At 37.2% G+C, this 16,589-nt stretch overlaps 1 protein-coding gene across 2 annotated transcripts in view; it reads left to right on the forward strand.

Moving 5' to 3' along the window:
• Positions 1-16,589, forward strand: part of mvb12ba (multivesicular body subunit 12Ba) — a 59,516-nt gene that overhangs the window by 12,781 nt on the left and 30,146 nt on the right. For both annotated transcript variants that reach the window (XM_056457270.1, XM_056457269.1), the window contains exon 2: positions 3,868-3,990. In XM_056457270.1, coding sequence (XP_056313245.1) covers positions 3,877-3,990 — 114 coding nt within the window. In that variant the 5' untranslated portion in view covers positions 3,868-3,876. The remainder of the gene's footprint in view (positions 1-3,867; positions 3,991-16,589) is intronic.

The following is a 16,589-nucleotide window of genomic DNA, read 5'->3' on the forward strand; positions in this document are numbered from 1 at the left end:
CTTGACCAGTGTATTCAGCATTGAACTCCACTGTGTTCTAAAGTGATGGTTTATTGCAGTTAATTATAATTTTATTGTTTATTTTGAAATATTATTAAATAAATTAAGGAATTACCCATGGCAACTTGTAATGCAATGAAATGTAATATAGTTTGGTATATTTTCCTTCGGCCCACGGCATTCGAGGATATTTGGTTTTTGGCCCTTTATACTAAAATGTTTGAGCACCCTTGATTTAGTAGGAAGTGAGTAGCTGGTCTTTTGTGGCTGTTTTTAACTCATTCAACCACACGAGTGTTTACATTTTGAAAGCAATTCGTTCAAATGCCTTTACGGCTACTGAAAGTAGACAAAAGTGGACAACCTCAATTTTAGACAGTTTCAAACACATGAGATTGATGGAAGCATGTTTTGATGGCTGTTGTAAAAGTGTCAATGGTACTAAATTAATCAATTATGATATTAATTGGGCTGTAAAGGAACTCTACGAATGACATTAATTCATTAGTTTTTCTTCAGCTTAGTCCCTTATTAATCATAGGTTGCCACAACGGAATGAACCGCCAACTATTCTGGCATGTGTTTTACGCAGTGGGTGCACTACTGGAAAACACCCATACACTCTCACATTCACATACACATACACTACAGCCAATTCACCTATAACGCATGTCTTTGGACTTGTTGAGGAAACCGGAGCACCCATTGGGAACCCACGCGAACACGGGGAGAACATGCAAACTCCACACAGAAATGCCAGCTAGCCTAGTCGGGAATCGAACCAGCGACCTTCTTGCTGTAAGGTGACAGTGCTAACCAATGAGCTACCGTACTGCCCATAAACTATTTTTGTTTTCTTTAGATGTGTTAAGAAATGTACTTAAAAATGAGGCACTTTTTGCACTTGACAAACCCATGCTAAGCAGTTTTACTTAACTCTGTTTAATCAGTCGATCTGCAGTAACCGTGCATGCTTTCTGCTTTTTCCTGCAAGACTGTTTACATTTTAGAGAAGCATGTAAGTTCTTGTTTATTATGAGCTGAGCTCTCTCAGACAGTCTGGAAGTATGCTTACTCAGAAGTAAACAAACTGACTTCAGTATCAGAACCCTGCTAATTGTAAGTAAAATGTTCTCCTTTTGAAGTAGTGAGCATCTAAAATTAGAGGAAGAGTTGATAAGGAAAAGCTGTAAGAGGATGTGTTGCTGATCTGGCTTAGGGTTTTATCCCCGCCCTTCACTTTCCCACTGGACTTTTATTCTTTTCTCCACATTATTGTTCTCTGTTCAAACATGCCTTTTACACAGTGACTTGGTTTGATTTGTCAGTTTGTCGTCATGTTTCTGTAGAACCGTCATGTTTTATTCTTCTCTGTGTTTGTCAGTGAGGTATGTTTGAACATTTCCTTGTGTAAAACTATTATAGTGTTTTGACAGACAATGAACCATAACGCCAGGTTTTTTTCATAATTTTAAGGTATCTTCTCAAGATTCAGTCAGTGCTGTGAAACCTTATATTATTGGAAATTAGCTGGAATTAATTGAATTATAAAAATTAGGCGACTATTTATAGTCGGGATTATTGTGAACACAGTTTTAAACAATAGGTTTACATATCACTGATTGATGTTGTAATGTTGGTGCTCTGTCACTTATGCCCAATCCCAATTCTATTTTTGTACCCCTACCCTTTCCCCTTACTCTTGGCCCTTGAAACAGAATGTGAAGGGGCTTCAAAATGTACCCCTAAGAAATGGGACAGCACTACAATACCTGCACACGTCATCATATGTCATTGTGAGCTCTTGTGTCATACAAGATAGATGATCGCGACTGCTGTAGTTATTCCAGTTCCTTTATTTTTTTGGTATTTATCTTCAGGACGTCACTGAAGATCATGTTATCATGACAATACAATGTGGCAATAAGATCGTAACTGTACTGTGCATTTACACCCTGGTCAAATTCATCTATTTAAACACACGAAAACAACAATAACATTATAGCAGACACTAGACTTTTCTAACAGGGTATTCGAGTGTCATCGAGTGACAGAATGTTGTGGGACTGCGATAAAGGAGTTATTATTAGGGATTATAGATAGAGAAATTTAGTGGTTTTTATTTTAGCAGGGTTTTTTTTTTAATAAATTTATTAAAACATTTGTTTGTCGTAAAAATTCCTAATAATGACAAAAATACTAATTTGTGCAAGTGTAGATGATGTATTCTGGGAAATTTACTTACCCCTTTGTTTCGAGTGTGGTCCTAAAAATCTCTTAATCAAGGGGCATCTAGCCGTTTCCCTTAACCCTACGGCTTCAAGCTAAAGAGAATCGGGACACCCCTACCCCTTCACGTGAGCGCACAACATGAGGGGTAGGATAAGGGGAAGGGCTAAGGGGTAGAATTGGGATTGGGTCTTAGTAGTGGTTCAGAGAACTAGGGCTGCACAATATTATACAAAACTGACACTGTGATGTAGTTTTTCTGCATTATATTTTGCAATATGAATACAACAAGATGAATTTATTTGGAAACAGTTCATAGTTTAACATTGATTTGGATGTTTTTTAGGAAAGTGCACCTGTGTAAAATATACAAAATAAAATAAACAAATTAAAGCACAGATGAGAACTATAAAATAAACAGCACTTTATAGTTTTCGGTAAAGTCTATCGGTATTGAGGTACAGAATTTCAATCAAATATAACATAACACTGTATAGTCTTCATTATATAAATAATTAAACCCAATTAATCTTTGTTAAAGTGGCAAACTTTATAATTTCTTGTAAGGCTCTACGGCAGGCATGTCCAAGCTCGGTCCTGGAGGGCCGGTGTCCTGCAAAGTTTAGTTCCAACCCCAATCAGACACACCTGGGCTAGCTAATCAAGCACTTACTAGGCTTTCTAGAAACATCCGTGCAGGTGTGTTGAGGCAAGTTGGAGCTAAAATCTGCAGGACACCGGCCCTCTAGGACCGAGTTTGGACACCCCTGCTCTACGGTATTGGAAAAACCTAACATTGCGATTTAATTCTGTGATATATATTGCGATTTGAATATAATTTCACCAGATGACATAAATATCTGTATTTGGGAATAAATGCAGTGTGCCAAATGATTTAAATTTGTTTGAAATTTTAGTCACCGACCTTAAAACCACATCCAAATAAAAATCGTTCACACTTACATAAGAGTTAAACTTTGCAATGACTCCACAAATCACATGTTGCTGGTCAACTAGAGTCCCAATTTGACGTATCCTGCGATGTGACTTGCAGATTTGCACATCGCAGTATTGATGCTGGAACGACATATTGTGCAGCCCTACAAGAAACCAAGACTAGATCATGTTTTTCCCCAAATCCTTAATAAAATCATGCATATTTTTTCCAAGGAGAATTAATGCTACCAACTTGAGGTCATTATCACTTTTATGTGATCATTTTAGTCACAACGTCTATATAATCAATTTCAGTTTGCATTAGATGAATGGGTTGTACATTAGCAATGTTTGTGTACACTTTTTTTTCCACTTTATAGTTTTAGAGCCTCTTTTCTTTGTATAACATGACAAGCATTTGCCTTAATCGTTGTTCATAATCATGTATTTGGAATTCTTTGGATACAAATGCCAACTTTTTAACCCATCCTACTAAAAATCATACTCTTTATGGAAATCCCCACTTCATTCCTATGGGATGTTGTAGGTTGGCAACCGTAACCAAGAAGGGCGTGGTCTAACACAGGATAAATTCATTGGCTTGTAGACATAACAAACACTGTTTAGATAGATCCAGCATGTTCTGTCTAGTAATTTGTTGTTTAATGTGCAAATATTTTAACAACATTCTCATCTCTTCAGAATTCCTCCATGATGCCTGAGGTACGGGACCTTTCAGACGCCCTACCAGAGATGCCCATGGACCCCATCACTGGCGTAGGGGTTGTGGCTTCAAGAAACAGAGCTCCCACCGGCTATGATGTGGTGAGTGTCCTATATGATACAGTCATACAGATACTTCTGCCTAATGAAGAAACTCTTCGTTCCTCCAAAGCATTTGTCAAGAAATGACATCTGTTAGGAAGCTCTTCTAGTTCCTTTGGGGTTTGGGTTAGTACCTAGTTTGCTGTTTCTACATGAGACACTAATATAAAGCTATTTATGAAAACTTGGCTGAGTCAGAAGTACTTTTATTCATCACTACTACGCAACCACTGAAAAAGTAATAAATCAATAAATCATGTATTATGAATGTAATCTAGATCTACTACAGTAGACGTCTTGATGCATTTGGCCTATAGTTTGATACCTACTTTATAGATGGGAAGTGTGGGATTTTTGTATGCAGCTATAGTTAACTACCCACCAAGACACATTTTAATAATAGTTTATGGTGCTTTACAATATATTGCAAAATTGTCAATATTGCGATAAAAATATATGCAATATACTTGGGCTAGAATTTGTCGAAAATCGTTGGCAACGAATTTCAGAATCGATTCGCGAGGCGGGAAACGGCGGACATGCAACAACTTTAATCATAAAGTAAACACAAAACAAAAGACTCCACACTTGTAAACACTCACTCCAATGGGCTCACTGCTCTCATGCAGATCTTCTCGCCGCCCACGTTCATCAACGCTACCAAATCAACCAATCACAAAGCTTGCGCTACACGTTGGGACAAAGTAAAAAAAAATGTTAAGACGTTCATGGGTATGCAACCGTGCAAAGGCTGCGCTGGATCATACACGTGCGTTCCACACAGAAGTATAAATCAGCCTTAACAGAGTGGGATCACGTGACTCCACACGCGGTAGGCAAAGTTATCGAAAAAAATCAACCTGGAAAACTTTGATCGATTATAGGTTCTGAATGTCGATTTCAATTAATTACCCAGCCCTACAATGTACGTATCGCAGACATGCATGATAACTGACATTTATTTATGCATTGGTTATTCATCTAAATTTGAGCAATCAGATGGGGCCTTGCTATCTTTATCCCCACCTCCCCAGTAGTTGCTGTTCTGCTATTGGCTGGAGCCACCCAAAAGAGACAACAGCCAATCAGAGACAGAATATCTACATTACATAAATAATTTTTTTTAAAACATAGCCAATAGAAATTGCAGTTTTGTAGATAATTGTTATGTCATAAAAAATATCGCTATCGCAACACAACAATATTGCATTTTTTTTTTCAGTATTGTGCAGCCCTAGTTGTTTATTATGGCCCGTTTCCATTGAGATGTACGATACGGTACAGGTTGGTATGGGTCACCTTTATCAGGCTTGCGTTTCCTCTGCCAAAAGGGTGCCCTTTTGGTGGGCATGGTGTATGACAAAGTTTTAGATGATGTCATTTTTACTCGAGGAAATGTCTACAGTATGGGTCGTTCACATATCACGAGAAGCACTTCTCACAAAATAGATGATTTATACATATAAATACTTATGTATAAACTTTCCTATGAACATAATTTGATTATAACTGCAGATAATGTGAAGTAGCCTACTTTAATGTCTGCAATTATGTAAAATAAATAAATAAAAGCAGCATATATGAACACATACAGACCCTTACAGTCTATGATATGTTACCAATTACATAAAAACTAGACACAGCATACATTTAGTCCTTATTTGGGTTCAAAAAACAACACGAAATATAGCCCACAGTCAGTGCAAACCTCTCATCTGTATGTTTAGTCTTCACCAGCACATGTAGCCTCTTGTTAGAAAGTAATTCTGTCATTCTGAGTTCATAATAGTCCAAAAGGCAATGATAATAATTAAACATGGCAGTTTGCTCATGTTTTAAATTGCAGAAAGCATTGTTTGCTGCTGTTTTTTCCAGCTTCTCCTTTGTTTCGGGCTTCACTCTCGCGTTTTTACTTTTCTGAAATGATCGGATGGTCAGAAGTGCTTCAATAATCATATGCACATGATTAATATGAGCTCAAGTTTGTTATTTCAAATATAGACATAGGGCGAGCTCTCTGGAGAAAGCGAAAACCGCTCGCACTATTAGAACTTGTAAAACAACAACAGGACACGGCAGATTTTGTTCTTCTTGGCTTTGTGGTTGTTCATCAAGACGACGACAAGGTTTGTTTGAGCTCGGGTCGACCATGGCTTGTCATTATTTGTTTATAGTATTACGGTGTAATGTCTCGGATGTGTTTTTAAAAATGGCGGTTCCTTTGTTTTCATTCTCCTGCTTCTGTGAGTGACGTATCTCTGCAAACCAATAGCGTTCATCTGCGCATCTAGCTCTGTCTTTTAGTACCCTTTTTTCATGCTAGGTATTCTTTGCAAAGGGTAACCAAAAAGTTGTAGGGTATGGTTCGTTTTTAAGTACCCTTTGACAGTGGAAACGAAAACATAAAAGCGTACCGAAAACCGTACCGTACCACTCTGTGGAAACGGGCCATTACACAGGGTTCCCACTGGTCATCACAGTTCCCTCTGTCTAGAATATGAGGAAATTTTACAGACATTGAAAGGCAGGGGATTGTTTTAATAAGTTGTAATGTAACTTTTCTATTCAGTATATTGTTTCACACTCATTATTATGGATAGTCTGCTTTTAAGCACCATATTATTCCTTACATGCTCATCAACTGGCAGTCACTGAAGTCAAATGGCGTCCCCTGACGAGTTCGGTACCAATCGGTACTGTAATTTTAAAAACGTCCACAACATTTGAACGCATTCTTAAACACCGATGATTGGCCATTGTGTTCACATGCTCAACAGAAATTACTGTGATTGGCGGCAATGGTCACTGTTCTTCATCGCTGTTCACCAAGTGCATACACAGATACAGGGACCCTGGAGCATTTAAAAGCAATATTGATCAATCGATACATCAGCAGATTGCTCGTATGTCAGCTCATTGACAGGCCAGCTGATCATTGACATTCTCCAGTGTCCCTATATCAGTGTATGCACTTGGTGAACAGCGATGAAGAACGGTGAACAGATGTCCTTCATGGCCAATCACAGTCATTACTGTTATATACTTAACTGAACTTAATTAAGCTTAACATGACAGGATGATATTAATTTTAGGAGCTTTGGATTGAAAATGACCAGACTAGACTAGGTGTTAAAAGACAATACAAACACTAAATGTGTAGTTAAAACTACTAAAACTACTGTAAAACTACTATTGAACCTAGTATTGTTGTTTCAGAGTGGCTGTTAAAGGCCTGGAAAATTATATTCAAGCTGAAGCCATTTTAATACAATCCAAGCAGCCTGTTTTTTCGTTCATTGGAGATCATGGAAATTCAGCTTTGTAGTCAGATTTTTTTGTTCAAAGTCAGGTAATCTTTGACTTAGAGTGGAAACCCTGATTGCAAGTTTCTCAGTGGCCACTCTGATGCTGATATTTATGTAGTTGTATATGTACAGAATTCAGTGTATCTGAGTGAATAGGCTGCTCTGTAGGTTTCGAGTACACTAATTTGCATGCTGTATCATGGAGGATCATGAGTAATTGTTGATAACTCAAGAATGATGCTGGATGTATTTCAGGGTTGGTATCAACAAAGAGCCTGTATATCTGCACTCAAACCGTGTTGATCTCAGTTGCAGGAAAAAATCCCTGATCACGGTGCTCTCAGTTCAAAGGCATTCACAGTGAACAGGCCAGGAGAAATTCGATCTGTATGCGGTGTGGTTGTTTTCCCAGCACCTGACGTTTAAAGGATCACAGCTTTCCAGGCGATATCTACGTAATCACAACATTAGAAATGTCAAGGGGAACAAAGAGCCGTCTTTAAAGGGATAGTTCAACCAGAAATGAAAGTTCTGTTATTTGATCACCTTTGATCACCTTTTTCGTGTTTCAGACCTAGGCAAGGCAAGTTTATTTATATAGCACATTTTATCCATAATGGAAAAAATTCGGAATGATTCACATAAACAGGAATAAAAGAGACATGTATAAGAAAATAAAAACAACAAAGAAAGATAAAAACCGTTTTAGATAGATCTTTTTTTTTTGAGATATCTGTTTTTTTATTTTAATTTTATTTTTTAATAATTTTTGGGGGGTTTTCTCCTTTATTAGACAGGACAGTAGAGAATATTGACAGGAAAGCATGGAGAGCAGAGAGAGGGGAAGGATGGGCATAGGACCGCGAAGCGGAATCGAACTCGGGTCACCGTGAGCACCGGAGTGCATGTGTTGACGCACAAACCATTACACCACTGGCGCAGACGATATTGTCTGTTTTTATTCCTTTTTCTGTCATATATTTCTCTTTTGTTGATTATTTTATTAATTTGATGATAAATTTAAATAGGCTATTTTTTTGTTGGCTTTTGGACTTGAAAAACAGAGAAAAGCAGATTTGACCTGTCAGTGGGTGCACATGGCTCCTGAATAGCATAAAAGTAACAGAAATAGTGGATGTCTTTTTTATTTCAACAGTCTTTTTTTTTTTACTTTAACCCATTGAAAAGAAACAGTGTATATAATGTCATAATAACTGAAATTATTGTTAAAAATTAAATTGTTTTTATTTGTCACCTATAGTTAACTATTTATGTGATGTGGGTACATAGTGTGTTACAATCCGGCTACGACCGCAAGTATATTTCAAACCTATGGGAAGCACTGTATTGCTTAAGGGGGATCATAATATTCTATATAGAATAAAATAAAAACTGAGTTTATTCCAGTCGAAATGAAACAAGTAAAACTTTCTCCAGAAGAAAAAATATTAAAGGAAATACTGTAAAAGATGTTTGAAAAATAAAACAATTCACAGAAGAGCTAATAATTTTCACTTCTACTATATATGAGTTTCTTTCCCTGTTAAGAAGAAAAGAAGATATTTTGATAAATGTTGGATACCCAACTGTTGTCTTATCAATGGTTACAGGTTTACAAAACTGTTTCATAAGGTATTTTGTGTTCTACAGAAAATAATATTAAGGTTTGGAAAAACTGAAGGGTGAGTAAATGGTGAGAACTTTCATTTTTCTATAAGCGTTTGCAACCAGTATTGGTGTTAGGCTTTCTTTGTGAAATCAGTTTCATTTCGTATGGATTTCTGTGTGACTATTTTCACAAAACCATTTGTGTTTGTAGTAATCGTGTGACATGAATGTAACATCACACCCTAGAAGGTACACTTCTGATCACAGGCCCAGTCGCTCATGTTTTGCGGCGCTAAAGCATTTTTGCACCATTGCAATTGTGTGTTTTTGAGCCTACTTTGGCAGCAGACGATGCAGCGGGGCTGTTGTGTTTCCTTTGGCTGTCCGGTCGTTGTCGTCACTCCAACGCAGAGCTTAACAATGCTTCCTGTGTGGATTGCAGAGAGTGTGTGAAAGCGGGGTCTGTTGATAGCATCCATTCCACCCCCAAAACGCCATCTCAAATGGCAGAACCGCTGTAGTCTACACGCTACGCTTCAGGGAGAGAGTAATCTGTTGTTTCCAGCACTAACAGTGAGCTTCTTGTGTCTTTCTGTCTGTTCAGTATCAAACTACAGAAGAGCTGAGGTTTGGCCCTTGGATAACCCCTAAAGTTTGAGTTTTACCATCTCATCTTTTTATTTAATACTCTTCTAGGATGATTTTAAATGTGTTAAAGCTAGCAAAAAATTTAGGGATTCACCGAAATTAAAATTCTGGACCAAAACCAACAATTCTGGATACACTTGGTGGAAAAATAAAACAAAAAGTGAAAATGCTTTATAATAAACTGTGCTAGTTAGGACTGGGCTGATAAACGATGTTATATCGAACCGTGATGAAATTTATGTCGATAACAGTGATAAGCTCTGGACTTTTTTTTAACTCTATATTGATCTAAAAGCCAATCACACAGCAGAAATGTGCAACAATGGGAATTTAAAAGTGTGTTAATTTTAGACACGTGCCGAATTTTCGGCCATCGAAAATTTATTGGCTGAAAATATCATGCCATTTAATGGACTGGCTAATTTTTGTGGCTTCAGTCATTGTTGGGGTACTCTATTAAATCTGGATGCATTAACAACTTGTATCGAAAAATATATCGTTATCGTTGGAAAATATCGAGACTGCATTTTTGCCATATCGCTCAGCCCTAGTTCTAGTGCACCCAAAATGTTGTCACTCTTACCTAATAAATGTTGCTGTAAAATAAAACTTATTAGCTGTAAATGTGCAATAGTACAATGGCGAGCGCGTCAATATAAAAGCCTTCACAGTTCTCGGCTGTGTGCGTCAACTCAGCGGAGGCTCGCGCTAAGCACACACACATAGCTTCGCGACAGACTCGCACACGCGCACACACAGCTTGTAAGCTGGCGAAGAGAACCAGACGGGTTGTATTTCCCGAGTGGACACCGACAATGCCAGTTGCAACAAATGCAACAAGTTGTTTTCTTGTATAAGCGGAAATACAAGCAATCTGGCTAAGCATCTTTCGATAGTGCGTTAGCTGCAGAAAGACAAATGAAAAGTTTTTGACTACTTCGCTAAAGGTAGATAGTCCACATCGTTATGCTAGCAGTCAAACGCATAAGGTCTCTGTAAATCAGTATAATATTAATTGTTTAATAAACACACACATTCAATGAAGACAGTATTTTTTTTTCTGCAGTAGCCTAAATAAACTTTAAAAATGCTTTTACATTACTGTATTTACAAATGTAGTTTATAAAATGCCTAATAATAAACTATGCTTATTAAGAAATTCTAAAAAAAGAGCTTATTTTTACATTGTTAACTCCCAAAACACCATTAACTCATTTATGCGAGTGTGTTAATGAAAAATCTTAAACATTCTCTGATTATTTAACTGCATTTTGCAACTCAATGTGGGTATTTTCAACTGCAGAGAGCACACTAAACCAAGACAGATCCTGACTTCTGCCAGAAAAGACAAACATGTTGATTTTTCTCCAGAAGAATGATTAAAAACAGAGTCATTTTGCTTCATTGTACATTCTTTTACATGAAAATTATTTATTCATTTGTTTTACAATTATTGGTTTTGTATTATTTTACATTAAAAACGTAATAATAAAATAAAGTGTTGTTAATTCTGTTCAAATAGGTTTTTTTTCATAAAAAACACTCCAAAAAGTACCAATAAGAGAACCGTTAAAATACTGAACCGATAAGTGGTATCAATAAAAGTAGTTATAACATTAAAACCGGTACCCATCACTACACTTAGCTGATGATTCATTATAATGTGAGTTTGGCATGCTGTCCCTAAAGAGAGCCCTGAGTTCATAAGATCCTCGAGCCCGGGGCTTCCTCCCATTTGCAGGGCGATAGGGGAGTTTGAGCTCAGGTAGGTCTCGAGAACTCCCTCTTATATAGGGTAGGATGATGACAGATTATAAATTACCATATAGAGATATACTGCTGGTTAGGAGTTTGACTATAGTGCTTATTTAGATTGATCAATTCACACATTTTTGGATAGGGAGGAAACCTGAGGACCCGGTAGAAACCCACGCGAGCACTGGGAGAACATGTAAATCCACACAGAAACTACAAATGGTCTGTTAAGGATTTGAACCAGTGATGTTCTTGCTGTAAGGCAACAGGGCTAACCACTGCCATCCTGCCACCCTATAAAGGGAGAGGTGGAAGGGGGGATTCTTCATCATCTGATTCATAAATCATGCGTTAGTTGCGGGACCAGCTGTGATCAATCATAAGCATATGCTCCTCTCGAAATTAGTTTATAAATAAACTTCAATTGATGAACTAAGATTTAGACGCAGCCACAACTCCTATATTTTACAACTCCTATACAACATCATTATGTTTACAGGGTAGATAAAATGCTTTCGTACATGCGATTTGAATGATGCGGAAGGCAATCTCTTAGAGATCGTCACAAATTTAGGATTAATCTACAAGAAAAAAAAGTTATTAATCCCTGGGTCACATGCATTCAGAACCGTGGGTTGTGATTCGTCATGATCACGGATCGAATGTGATCTGTTACACCTCTATTAATATATAATCAATATTTTATGATAATGTTTGGTTGATATTAAAATCTGTGTCCACTAGGCGGCGCTGTTGAACGAGAGAATTTTTTATAGGCCACCTATGGTGAAAAATCTACTTTTCAAGCTGTTTGGACAGAAATGTGTGTAAGTATAGTGTATAAACTGTCATATTGGGGTGATATAAACACACCCAGTCCTTTTTTCAAATTTAACAACATAAAAACGGTGGCCCAATTGGAGCGGTTTTCAGATCGACCGCAACTTTACGTAGGAGTGCGGTCCCCCCGCCCACCAATCTTGATTGACAGCTGCACGCATTAACATGTCCGATAGTCACGTGTATAATTATATAATCAAGACAGGACAAGCGCAAAGCAGCCAGGAATAAAAGGTCTGTTCAGTTCGCTAGGATCATCAATCATCATCAAATGTGATCAAGAGTGAGTTTTACAAGTTTAACATGTCTTAAAACAGAGCATGTGTGTAATGAATTACAGCGATTCACTTAATCAGCACAGCCGCGTGTCAGAACAATTAAAGGAAGACGCTTCAATCCCGGTTTGTGGACGTTAAATCAGGTTTATTTTGTACATTAATATAAGAGATATCCATACAGCAGTGGATATTACCAGTATCATATCACATGCGTGCATGTCACAAAGCTTAACGCTCTATAATAACGCTCTATATAATATAGACACTTCAAACAGCTATAATAAATAATCTGATGGGTGTTTTGAGCTGAAACTTTACAGACACATTCTGGGGACACAAAAAACTTATATTAAATATGAAAAAAGGGGTAACCTATGAGTCCTTTAAGTTTTCTGGGTAACCTTCAGCATGCAGTAAGTTAGTAAAATAAAGACGTCAGCTTTGCTATACAACGTTTATGGTGTTATTTTTAGAAGTGTTGGTCAGTTTGTCTGCCTTTCTCATCATAATTTGCTCTGTAGCAATAATGTTTAAATGAGATTAATAAACTGAGAAATCTTTGGTTGAAACCGATGTTGCCAAAGTTTTCCATTGGGGACGATGTTGTCGAAAAAAAGCAATAAACTGCTATCTATAACTGAAAATTGCAATATAATTAAATCACAATAATATGGTATTGTGACAAGTATCGTAATAAGACTTAAGTACAAATAGCACATTGTGTATCACTGTAGTATAAAGATAGACCAAATAAATTACCAGCGTGCAACCTACTTTTAAACAACTGTAGTTGATCGTAGCATTGTACTAAGTTTATTTGATCAACAAAAAGTAGTTTGAGACTTCTGTTTAATGTATATTATCAGTATTAATAATATTTTTTTGTTTTTGTGAATATATTTTATTAATATTCTTTAAATGTATGCGTGGGCCCCGTGGCTAAAACCGTGAGAACCACTAGTATGTAACATGCTGTTTGTTGTACAAGTACATTTGTTTTATCTGTTCCCAAGACATAATGCTGTGTCATTTCAGACAGTCTCTAACAGTGGTGTTAAATCTAGCAGCTCATTGTTCAGTCATGTTTGTGGAGCTGCTCGTGGGAAGCCAGTTTCCATGGCAGGACAGCTGATGGGGGCTGTTTGTGTGGGCAGATCAGTCTGGTAATTGAGCAGTCATGCATTTTGACTGCTTCTGAGATGCACTCAGAAAGAAAACTCTCTGATATACTACTATATAGGCAAAACTACGGCCATGTCCACACTTACACAGGTATTTTTATAAACAGCTTTCCCCACTTAAATTTTTTTTAAATGTCCACATGAACATGCAAAATGCACTGTAATGCATGTTAAGGTCAGGGTGAACCAACAGGTGGCGATAAAACATTTAATGCTGGGTTCACACCAAAAATGGAATTAAGTATTGGCGTAAGTAAATTGCATACAAGTCAATGCAAACATGAGAACACAGGTGGATTACAGTTTTGTGGTGTGAATGATGTGGAATACGCATTGCATTTGCTGCAAAAATGCAGAATATGTTTCTATTAAAGGTGTTCGATACCCCAGATTACCTTTCCGATCCGATACGGTGCAAAATTCAGGTTGGTATCGGCGATATCGATCCGATACCGATACTCAAGGTGCAAAAACACCTTATGTCTCTAGAAAATGTTAAAAAAAAGTAGTGTATTTCAAACCATCGCTTCAAAACAGAGAAATGTTTTCTTTATTTTAAACTTGGAAGTGTATTGAGGTAGCGGCCTCATTTACAAGCTGAGCTACGCTCTTCCCCAAGCTTCAGAAAAAGAAGTTCCCACCAACCGCACATTATATAAATAAGATCTCAATAGCTTATTTGCTTTCCTCTGTGTTCTAGGTAATAAAATAAATCATATCAATAAAATAAAGTACCAATGTCTTTATTTGGGAATCAATCTCAGGGCATAAAGATCTGGTATCAGAGGTATGGATATTTTAGTATGAATCTGCAAACACATGTCTCAATCGCATCTTCTGCATTTAGTGCGAACCCAGCCGTGTTCACACAAATCAGAAAGGAGAAAACCGCACACACACTGATGTCATGAGACAAAAACTCTAGTTGTAGTGGCCACACAACCACATTGTTCCTAGAGTTTCAGTTTCACCCTGGCTAGAGTTTTCAGAAAGTTTCTGTTTCAGTCACCTGAGACCGTGTTTTTGTGTGAACAAACCACATTAACAAAAAAACGTTGTGTGGACAGGGCCTAAAAACAAACTATTTAATTCAGACAAATTCAGTCGAAGTTCAGTGTTGATAAAACTGGTAGCCCGATGTCCTGGGTGACCAAAAATTAATCCACTAATAAATCCAATCTTAATGGGGGGAAAAATATAGTCCATTTCAAAGCTTTTGTATTCTCTCACAAATTGGGTGATTGGGTGATCGTATGTAATTCTTATGGGTTGAAAGATCCACTGTCAACATGTGTTTGCATTTGTGTAACTGGTGTTGTCAAAAGAACTAGTATTTCGATACCAAGTTGATTAAAAAAATTAAACGATTAAAAATGGTTAAATTAAAACAAAGTTAGACCTACCAGGTCTTCACCTGATTTTTTTCAGGGACAAAAAAAAAATGTAAAAAAATAAAATCAAATAAATTAATACAAATAATTAAGTTAAATTTGGTTAAATTCAAATATATACATGTAAATATTTTATTTAGTCAAGAATGTCTTTCCTCTTTGAGCCACTATTTCGGACTACCAAAAACTCAAGAGCGGCTGCTTGAAAGGCTGTCAGGGGTTTATAAATTTAGCAAACTCTGAAATCGATGTTTTGTCATAATGCAATAAAAAAATAAACCTTGTGAGTTGTTGTTCAAAGTTGAGCCGCTCTAGTGATGACTTTTTTTACAGTTATTTGATCACAATGTCTTATAACTGCAGAAGTATTTCTATGACTAAAATAGTCTTTAACCAAAAATGTATTTATACAAAACGAAAATGTTAGTAATGCCCCTTTCTGCAACTTTTATACAAAAACCAAATATTAATAAAGGATTTCAATGTGGTGGAGCCTTTTTGTTAGTTTTGAAGTTATTATAAATCTAGGGCTGGGCGATATTGCAAAAAAAGATCACGTTATCATGTTTAATATCATTCGGTATCGATAATTATTGAATATTTTTTAACAATACATTTAGACATATTAGGATGTTTTTTATTATTAACCACTTTATTTAAATTTACCAACATTATTATGTCAAAAAGTTTTAATAGTCAAAAACCAAAATATTGAAACAAAATATCTCTTTATTCTTCACGCGCGCGCCGCTCACACACCATGTGCATGTTGCTCCTTATTTGCACGCACAAGTTGCGCACCTGTTGGAAATGAGGTACACCCTAAGCTTATTGGCATTGCTTTCAAGGCGCGTGCTCAGCAGCCACATTTTAATAAAACTATAGCGCTTCATACCGAAACTTCATACCAAACTTTTTTAGTGATATTGACAATGGGTGTTCAGTCAATAAATACAGATATGTTTTCATAACCCAGCCCTATATATAACACACCCAGGCTGATAACAGCCGTTATGATACAATTATAACAAACAGATGCAATCTCCGCTATTAATGAACTCCTTAACTACACGTTACCTCACTAAACTTGTGGATACGCTTAAGTAACATGTTCTCTTGACATATAGACATTGTGACAGGATTTACTCAACCATGTGACAGAAATAGTGAGACTGTCAAAGTTGCGTTGTTGTTCAAAGTCGAGCCACTCTAGTCATGACAGTCTTGCAGCTCACTCTTATGCTTAATTCACACGGGGCTTCAGCGTCAACGCTTGACAGAGGACATGTCTGAAGTTGGGGCTGACGCGGTCGGCATAGCAGTGTTAGCCAATGAAATTAGTCAGCAGGTGTCTGAGCTGGTGTATTTGCACACAGCGATCTGATTGGCTGATGCTTCTGTCGGCGCTTAAAAAGTTGAGAAAGTCCCAACTTCTGCAGCGAACAACGCCACTGAAGCACGCAGACGGATCTACAATGCAGTTCGGCAACGCCTGACATCACCCATTAAAAGTGAATGAGAAGCGTTGATGCTGATGCCCCGTGTAAATGGAGTTGCCATAGCAACCCTGGACCATGCACCGTCCCACCCATA

This window comes from Danio aesculapii, chromosome 5 (genome assembly GCF_903798145.1).
Source record: "Danio aesculapii chromosome 5, fDanAes4.1, whole genome shotgun sequence".
NCBI lineage: Eukaryota > Metazoa > Chordata > Actinopteri > Cypriniformes > Danionidae > Danio > Danio aesculapii.